This window comes from Fukomys damarensis, unplaced genomic scaffold (genome assembly GCF_012274545.1).
Source record: "Fukomys damarensis isolate Sample0158 unplaced genomic scaffold, DMR_v1.0_HiC HiC_scaffold_18, whole genome shotgun sequence".
Lineage (NCBI taxonomy): Eukaryota > Metazoa > Chordata > Mammalia > Rodentia > Bathyergidae > Fukomys > Fukomys damarensis.
The window spans coordinates 21349005-21359263 of record NW_022900930.1 but is presented as its reverse complement, the minus strand read 5'-3'; the positions used below and the strand labels follow the sequence as shown (position 1 = coordinate 21359263).

General features: G+C 34.2%; 1 protein-coding gene across 2 annotated transcripts in view; it reads right to left on the bottom strand.

Annotated features, from left to right (window-relative positions):
* Ufsp2 (UFM1 specific peptidase 2) overlaps positions 1-10259 on the bottom strand; it is a 23314-nt gene that overhangs the window by 5233 nt on the left and 7822 nt on the right. For both annotated transcript variants that reach the window (XM_010619756.3, XM_010619757.3), the window contains exons 7-10: positions 8748-8894; positions 3513-3677; positions 3179-3303; positions 719-795 (exon numbers count right to left, since the gene is read on the bottom strand). In XM_010619756.3, the coding sequence (XP_010618058.1) occupies positions 719-795; positions 3179-3303; positions 3513-3677; positions 8748-8894 (514 nt within the window). The remainder of the gene's footprint in view (positions 1-718; positions 796-3178; positions 3304-3512; positions 3678-8747; positions 8895-10259) is intronic.

The following is a 10259-nucleotide window of genomic DNA, read 5'->3' as shown; positions in this document are numbered from 1 at the left end:
AAAAAAGAGAGAGAGAGAGAATACATCTACTTATATTCTGATGTTCTGCTGACATCTGCCTATCTCCAGGTCTTGCATACTAGCCTCACTTCCCTTCCGTTATCACAGGACAAGTCTTGTTCTTCATAGAATCATGTATCTTGAGGTCAGATAATGCAACCTTCTATTTTACAAATAGAGCCCAGAGAGGTAGGAAATTTGCACAGTCAGTCAGCCAACAGCCAGAAGCATGATTCATGATGCTGGTCAAGTGACCATCTCCTCTTTTTAACAGTGCTTTCAGTTCTTTGAAGGTCTAAAAACAGTTATCACCTCTTCTTAATCTTTACTTGTGAATATTATAATCTTTCTTAAAACTTCTCTAATATCTTAGAGTTTTTTGGTTCAGGAATCAAACTCAGGGCCTTGTGCTTACTAGGCAGGCTCGGTGGCATTGAGCTATATTCCCTGCTATTCTTCAAAATTAAAAAAAAAAATTGATGAATATGTACAGTGTAAAAAGTTAACTTTAAAATGACTGATTTTATGCAACAGTAAAACTTTATACTAGTAAGTTTCAGTATTCTCCACACTGCCAAAAAAGTGTAAGATGCCGGGGATTTAGCTCAGTTGTTCAGTGGCCTGCCTTGCAAGCGCAAGGACCCGAGTTCAATCCCTGGTTCCAAAAAAAAAAAAAAAAAAAAAAAAAAAAAAAGTGTAAGATGTCCAAAGACCTTACCAATCATTACTGGCGTGCCTTCACTCTGGAAATGATTAGCCAGTTCCCGTCCTTGAGAGGCCATTTCTAAGCCTTGGCTAGAAAGAAAACATTTTCATTAGAGGAACTATTCCCAACACTAAGATCAAATAATAAGTTTGGGGAGCCAATGTTTTCTACCTTTTTGTTTTATTTTTTGGTTTGTTATTGCAAAAAACAATGTAAGTCTAAACAATATACATTTAGGGAACTCATATAAAGAATTTAAAGCAATATGAATTCTAAATAGTTAAGGCCACTTTAGAAACTCCCATTTGAGCTATTCCTCTTCTAGGTATCCTTCCCAGAGAGTTAAAACGTCATATTACAGTGATACATTCATACCCATGTTTAGAGGAGCACAATTCATAATAGCTAAATCTTGGAAGTAGCCTATATGTTTATCAACAGATGGATGAATAAAGAAGATGTGGTATTTAAACACAAAAGAGTACTATTCTGTGATCAAGAAGGACAAACTTTAGTCACTTGTAGGAAAATGGATGTACCTTGAGACCATGATGTTAGTGAAATAATCAGACACACAAGCTTAAATATGTCATGGTTTCTCTTTTTTGAGACACCCAAATTACAAATAAAGACCAAAATAAAAGATAATAAGAAGTATGGAGATAGATATTTGTCAAATGGGAAGGGGACTAAGAAATGGAGGGAAAGGGGAGGCAGGAGAGAAGGGGATGAAAAAAAGAACTAAGATACATTCTGTACATGCACCAACTCATTAGGAATGTAAATATTATGTACTGCAAACATGTACTAGTAAAAAGTAAAAACAAAACAAAAAATATTTAAGGTCACTAGTTGCACTAGGAAAGAAGCAAAAAAATCTTGATTTTTCTGCTTCTTGAATGACAGAAAGAATATTCTAGCATTTTAATATGAGAATGAAACTGGTCATCTTGATGCCCAGAGGCTTTTATAGGTAGATTTAATTACCAAAAAAAAATTAGTTTGAAGTCTGAGACTCTTGTCTTCTTGCTCTTGGGATTTCTGAGTTTGTATTTTCTCATTTTAAATTAGTACCTGCCCTATACTCACAACAAGAGGACATTCTACAACTAAAATAGAATGAAGTTAATCTGATAACTGCAAAAATGTTTTCAAGTGAGACATTTTATTTTAGGAAGTATTTCAATGTACTATGCAATTTTTAATTTTGAGAAGAGGAAGACAGACTGGTAAGGGGAGGCGCAGATGCTCTTCAATTTATAATAAGTTTATATCCCAGTAAATCCAACCACCTGAGCATTGTAACTTAGCAACACTGTATTTCCTCTCGTGACTGAGTGGTTATTGGGAGCTGAGATTTGCTGCCGCCCCACACCACCAGACTATTGTACTGTCACTTGACCAAGAAAATATCAAAATTCAAAATGTTTTGTGGAGTCTACTGAATGCATATTGCTTTTGCACCTTTGTGAAACCAAAGAGCCGTTAAGTCAAACCAACATATAAATTGGTGACTGGCTTTCTTTTTGGCAGTGCTAGATGGTGCTAAAACTTTAGTATCTTGGTTTAACAGAGTATGTATAATGTTTTAATGTCTCAAATATTTTCATTTTTAAAAAATATTCTTTGCTACTTAATCTGTCATTTTTTATCACTGATTTCCACAATCACTCCAAATTCCAATTGTGAAATCAGACATTAAAGTACTTGGAGAGCAATTCTTGGATGTTGCCATAGTTATCTATAGAAGATATGTTTTAAAACATAAACGTACAGTAAAGAGTAAGCTAGTTATGGTCAGACAAAGTGATATTCATAATTTTATATTTTCTCATTTTAATATTTGAATTGTAGAAAAGATAAAATTATTATTTTTTTATTTTTTTGTTACCAGGGTCAAGCTCAGGACCTTGCGAGACAGGCAGCAGAACCAGTGAGCTAGATCCCTGGCCCAAGATAAAATAATTATTTGGATACACTGTTGGTTTATTAACCTCTAAAGAAGAAAAACAGCAGGAGGTAAACATCAGGTCAATCATAGATCAACATACGATTTTCCCCTTGCAAGATTTTTAATACTTGAGCCTAAAAAAACCAAAAAAAAACTAGATATTTTCCCTGGTGGTCTAGAGCTTTATTAAAAACAAACAAGTAAACAAATAAAAAAAATCAAGCAAAAAAAACTCTGAAGAAATTTCTATATATAATCTCCACTAAACAATGTATTTCTAAGTATTCTTGTCTACACAAAAATTAGGCATCGGCAATGCATATACATATCATTGTTTTTTAACTCAGAATCTTCTAAAAAATAACTGCCTCAAAATTTAGCATAAGAAAATGAAATTCAGAGCAATGAGAAATGAATAAGAGGAGAATAAATGAGGGGAAAAAAGATTCCATTTTTCCATTATTTTAGTAAAAATGACAAACTTACTCTGGAATAAATTACTTTTTTAAGGTGTCCCTTACCTGACAAAGAGTATTTTTGAAGTTATACCAATCAATTGGTTTAGTACCAGCTGTACTTCAATAGATCCAATCCATTGCCGTGAGCCGACAAATGTTGCTGGTTTGTCACCGGCATCAACAAGAGCCTTTATATATTTAAAAAATGTTAAAAAATCCATATACCAGACAGCTATTAAAAATTACATTTAGGACATTTTTCCTAATTACCAGTACAAAAATATTTTTTTCTTCAAGTCTACAAGTAAGTCTACACCTGAGGTGATAATAATTAATGGTATATTAACTGCTAGTGGAATGTACAATTGATTTTAATTTGAAATGGCATGTTCTGTACCTGCTGAATTTCTCTGTGTGTTGGAATGGGTCTCTCTGTGTATCCCTGATGTCTGAACCAAGAGCAGATAGTTTGCAGCGATCGGTAAGCACAGCCCCAGCCATTGTCATCTATCCGATCCTGCATGTAATGATGATAACCATATATGCCCTGGACCACATGAATCTGTATGAAAATAAGAAATATAGTAAACTATTAATTTAATACAGAAGTGCACAGACTATACATATACTTGAAATGATGTTTGTTGTTCTGAGAGCTAGACTATTACTTTAGATCCTTTTAAACACGCCTCTAAAGAACTATGGTTCAACACTGTATCCTCTTGTTTTTTGGTTGTTTTTTTGTTTTGTTTTGTTTTTGTAACAGAGATTGAATTCAGGACTTTGCACTTGTGAGGCAGGTGGTGGAACCACTGAGCTAATAAAGCCCTAGTTCTCCTCTTGGTTTTTAAAGTAAAAGTCCAAAGTCTTCACCAATAGCCCCAAAAGACCCTATTCCAGCCTCAACTTCATCTCTTACACTTTTCCCTGTTTCTTACTCTGATATAGGTTCAAATATTCCAGGGGCAATCTGACTTAGGGCCTTACGGTTCTCCTGGTTGGGAACACTTTTCCCCCCAAATAATTTTATGGCTTGTACCCTTCCACATTCAGTTCTCTGTTCAATTGTTAGACACGTTCTCTGACCATAACCTGAAAATGGCATGCATGGTTTTTCACCACCTACTCTCTGCTCTGGTTGTCATATTTATTCTGCTCCCCCTTTAAAATTTTTTCAAAGCACTTATCACTATTTGACATATAACTTACTATCATTTAAAAACTATCCACCTGTCCATATCAACATGAAAGCTCAATGAGAGCATAAGTATCTTATTTAATTCTGGGCCCAAGCTTCTACAAGTGGCCCACAGTTGCTATGTTGAATAAATGATGGCTGAATGGATGAAAGAAGGAATAAAGTAACATAAACAACTTAATGATAGTTCACATAATGGGATACAGGCAACATGTTTGGGCAGTTTTGTAAATCTGTAATTGATTACAGCCCAGGGGTATTATTTAATGACATTAATATAAAGATTGACATAATTCTTACTTGTAGTATATTGCTAAGGATGTATGTCTTTTTTGAAAGACCACTATTGTTTTTTAAAGACTAGATGAGAAGAGTTGTGAGTAAAGATAGAACTCTCAGAAGACAATTAAAGAATATATATTCTGCTCAAGCATAAAGAGAATTTATAATAACATTCTGGTAGGCTGAAAAATGGCTATCCCCAAAAAGATATCTGTATCCAAATCCCTGGACTGAATGAATGGAAACTTCTGTGACCAAAAAAAAAAAAAAAAAGCAATTGTAGATAAGATTGTAAAGGATATTTATTTATTGATTGATTGATTGGTACTGGGGATCAAACTCAGGACCTTGCGCTTATGAGGCAGGTGGCAGAACCACTGAGATAAATCCTGGACCAAGTTAAGAATCTTTGTATGGGCAGGTTATCCTGTACTGTCCAAGGTAGGTCCTAAATCCAATCAGAAGTATTTTTATAAAACAGAGGCAGTGGGATGTTTGACATAGAAGAGAAGGCCAGTAACCATAGAGACACAGGTTACAATGATGGAGCATAAACCATGGAAGATTGGCAACTACCTGAAACTTAAGAGATAAAGAAGGGATTTTTCTCCAACAGTCTATAGAAGGAGTTTGGCCCTACTGGTGTTTCATTTCAACTCAGTGATGCTAATTTTGGACTTCTAGTCCCCAAACTGTAACAGAACACATTTCTGTAGCTTGAAATCACCAAGTCTGTGGTTGTTACGGCAATCTATAGGGAAGGTATACAAGACCTAATAAGTCAGTAGCACTTAGAAATTGTTTCTATGAGTAGAAAAAAGAGTTAAAAAACAGTAGGAAAAGGAAAAAAAAAAGAATTCTGATATATTTGACAGTTAAACATTTTCTAAATACATAGATTAAGCAAAAACTGTAATAGAAATATAAAAATACTTATAAATGAACAAAATTAGAATATAATTAAAACTGTACATTACAGTAAAAGCAGTGCTTTAAAGTTACAAGTAAAACCTGATATTATAAAATAAGAAAGATTAACAACAATGTAAATGTCCAATTAAGAAGTAAGAAGAAACATAGAAAGTATATCAAAGAAAGTAAAGGGAGAGAAGAAGGTAAAAAGCCAAAAGCTAATATAAGGAAATACAAAAGTTATAATAGAGTGGAGTCAACAAAGCCAAGTTTAAAGAAAAAAAGAGAAGGCATAAAAATGATATGCAGAGTTAAAAAGAAAATACGATAAGAGATATTAAAATGTAGGAAAATATAACTTATAAAAATGGAAATGTCCTATATCCGGGATGGTGAAACTATGGCGTGCACGCCACAGTGAGCACAGAGCCTTCCCTGTGATGACATTATAAGTTGTGTGAGTTGTTTTTTTCTAAACCTCAGTATTCAGGTTTAATTGCAGTGTTGGCACTTTGCCATAACTAAGTGGACTTTGGGCTGTAGTTTGATATTCAGTCTCTAAAAGATTTGCCATCACTGTCCTATAGTTCTTAAAAAAACTATATCTGTTATTAAAAATCTCCCCACAAGGATAATGCTATCTAAGTCTAGGTTGTTTTATAGGCAAGCTTTATCAAATAATCAAAGAAAGACCATGCTAATCTTATATAAATACTTTCAGAAAATTAAAACACAAGGAATATTTCCCAACTCATTCAATGAGCCAGTATATTGCAGATACAAAAAAATCAAATAAAAACAGTATGAGAAAAAAATTGTAAGTCAATGTCAACGAGAAAGATTAAAACATCTTAGCAAAATAGTACCAAATGAAAATCCACCACTGAATAAAAAATAATAATACTGAATATAATGAAGCTTAGCTTTTCTCATGAATGTAAATCTATTTATTCTTGGGAGACGTGCTAAAATAGCATGACCTTATAATTTTCTCTAAAATGGTTTAGGGAAAAAGAAAAATGAAGAAACCATGGCAAAATCTCTATTGAGTGTATATACTAGAACACTGGTACAAGAGCATTCAGAAGATTGTCTAAATAGCAAGAAATCTGGGGAAAAAAATAACATGAATAGGAAAGCAAGCTGTAGAAGACTACATATAGAATGGCGTAATTTTTACAAAATTTTAAAAAATAAACATTGCTGAAGTAATACAAACATATATGGCAAAGCTATTAAAAAAGAAGGGAATGATGAACACAAAACTCAGTACAGTGGTCCCTTACTATATTACACGGGAAGACTGTTTCAGGACCCCTGAAAATATAGGATCCCTGGATGCTCAAGCCAAATGGTACAGTACTTGTATACAAGACATGTGTGTCATCCTATGTACTTTAAGTCGTTTCTAGAATACTTACAATACTTAATACAATTTAAATGCTATATAGTTGGTTATAATATTATATTGTTTAGGAAACAATGATGAGAAAAAAGTCTGTGTATGTTCAGTACAGAAACAATTTTTTTGTGAATATTTTTCACCTAACAGATAAGGAGGGCTGACTGCAAGATTTCCTCTTGGGACTGTGTTGTGAAGGCAGACAAATGGGGAAGGAAGGAGCACATAGCCTGAGTGACAATTCTCTATAGCCCCTAATCCTGCTACCTTGTTATGCAGTACAATCAGTAAATATGTTATGTTAGATAATAAATACTTTAAAATATATCAATTTATAAGTATTCCTTACATCTTTGCAATACAGATAAAGAATGCATTTTATTATAAAAAATCATCATTCCCTTAGTATCTTATGAATGTCCAGGTCCTTTTAAAGGAACTATTAAGAATTTAAAAAATAAATCTAGAGTTGTATTATTTGTTAGAGATTATTAAGTTTTGTACATTCCTAATTTATGGTTCTGAAAGTGACAGAGCAATATTTTAACCAGGAACATAAGTCTCTCGAGATTTCCTCTTACATGCTTAAACTAAGTGAGAACATTTAATACCCATGAAATGCTGACTGTTCATGTGTATAAGGTGCCCAGGCAAGAGAACTTTTTAGGAGAGCTGCCCTGACCGTGGCTCTTGCAAATACAGCTGCTGCTGCTGCATCTGATGGCCAAGATTGGGTCCCAATAGTGGGACCCCAATTCAAGGGTAGGTATAGCATCATAGATTCTATTCTGATTTTTAAGGTATTTTTTAAAAAGCCCTGGAAACTCAGAAGGTACTGAATATGAAAAGATGGTCAATCAAATTTTCTTTGTCTTGGGAATCTGAACTGCAAAGTGCAGAATGAGCCTGGAAGGAACAGGGAATGAAGCAGAAATGAGCCATATACTGAGCAGCTAAGAGGAAGAACAGAAAGTCATACACAAGCTCATATAGTAAGGGCACAGGATGTAGGAAGCCAAGAAAAGAGAGGTCAGTCAAGATCAAAAGGACACACACAGAAGTCAGGTGTGGTGGCACATACCAGTAATCTCAACACTGTGGGAGGCTGAGACAAGAGTATTTCAAGTTCAAGCCCAGTTTGGGGAACTTAGTGACTTAAAAAATTAAGAAGGGAAGTAGTGGAAAGGCAGTGGGTTCAATCCCCAGTACTCCCCTGAAAAGGAATATACATAGGAAGAGACAGAAATATTACCAAGGTGTCCATGTAGGCCTTGGGAGAAAATGAGACAGCAGCCATTAACAAGATTGCTTTTTCTAAGAGGCACAGCTGTACTAGCGCTATTTCTGAATACTTATGAGATCCTTTCTTAGTGGTCCACCTGTACTATATCCTTAATTTAACTCCTTCTCACTCTTTGCCAATCCACTCTTCTCTGAGCTATGTTTAATGAGAATCTATCCTTTGCAACAAGGTACATGCAGCACAGAAAATGTCTACTAACTAGCAACCTACTAGCTGATTTATCCTATAGTGTGGTTTGGATAGACTACGCCTTTACTCAGCATTACTTCTCAGGTTCACAATGGAAAAAAATGGGACAAGCCTTTAAAGAAGTTGTGTGACAGAATTTTAGCAGGAGAAATGTGGCATAAACTATTCCTAATCTTTTAAGATCACTGATAATTACTGCTATTTTAAATGACTGTTAAAAAAGAGATCGATAATAACTTATTTTTTAGGAATGACATAATTTATAAATTAATCCTTTAAAACTTCTCTTGGGTACCAACAACAGCAAACTAGCAATTGACTCTCACAAACAATTGGTTAAACTCACCATACCAGCTTCCATGTTAGGTGGATTAAGATAAGTATGAGGATTTCTAATGTAACCATCTTTGTATGGTTCATCTGGAAAGTGGTAAGCATTAGATCTTTTGAAATAAGGTCTGTCATGAGGCAGATTGAAGACATCATGTAACTCCTAGATGAAACCAGAATAGACAAAACAGTTAATGATTCAATTATTAGTCAATGAATAAACTGTTATAAAACTTCTATATAAGTTTTCATACATTTGTGATTTAATTCAGTAAAGTCAGAGAATGAAACTTAAACTAAAACCAAATAAGATCTTTGTTTACATATATGCATGGACAGAAATTGGAAGGGAACACAGGAAAATGAAAATAACTTGTTACCGTGAGATAACTGGGATTATTTTAAATTATTTAATATAATACAGTCTGTTAAAATATATCTAAAGACTGGTTTTGAAACAGCCTTATAATTAAGAACCAATAATTAACAATGACATAATTATATCAAATACTTTTTAAAAAATCATGTTTAGAGTATTTTACAAACGTAAGGGATAGTGATTACATTACAGAGTAGAAGTTGATGGTATAAAGCTGACCAAAATGGCAAGAAAATTAAAATGTGCATATGTTATGATTTTTCCCAACTGTATAAAAACAAGTAATATTTACTTTTAAAAGTATGGCACACTTCTATATACTGTCGTGGTTTGAATAGGTCAGCTTGTCTAGTTGTTTTGGCATTATCAATTCATATTGCACTTACAGAGAGGTACAGAGCGTTAGAGACAAAGGTGAAGAAGATCCTCCATGCTATAATTTGATGAATGTCAGGCAACGTCAGATATTTAGAATATGTACTTCAAAAAATCCTGTCATCTTGCCAATAATCTCATTTCTTTAAATGATGATCATGTGTTTTTCAAAATTCTTCTAGTGAATACCTAATAAGCTGGGTGTGGTGGTGCACACCTGTAGTCCCAGTGCTCTGAAAGGTTAATCACAGTTAGTGATTCTCACAGGAGAATCACAAGTTTACTACCAGCCTGGACAATTTAATGAGGCCCTTGCTCAAAATAAAAACTGAAAAAGGGATGGAGGTGTGGCTCAGTGTAAAGGCTGTATGTTCAGTCTGCAGTACTGGAAAAGAAAATGTGGGGAGGAAAGGAGGAGGAGCCAAAAAAAAAAAAAAGCCAAAAAGTCCTAATGCCATGGGGTGATACCACAAATCATAATCAATTAAGGAATAAAAGTTAGAATTGGCAATCTGATTATTATTTATGGTACTGCCCTATCCTGGTAGGGTTATTTGGCTGTTTTTCCTCCTTTTTCACAAATCTAGGGATAACAAAAGGGAAAAGGAATTTGTTCACACACATCAACTACTCTAGGCATATAGGTATCTTTTCATTTCTGTATTTCATTATTGGAGGGCTGGGGATTTAGCTCAGTGGTGCTGATGCCTGCCTTGCAAGCACAAGGTTGATTTTGATCCCTGGTACCCCCCCAATATATATATATATATATAT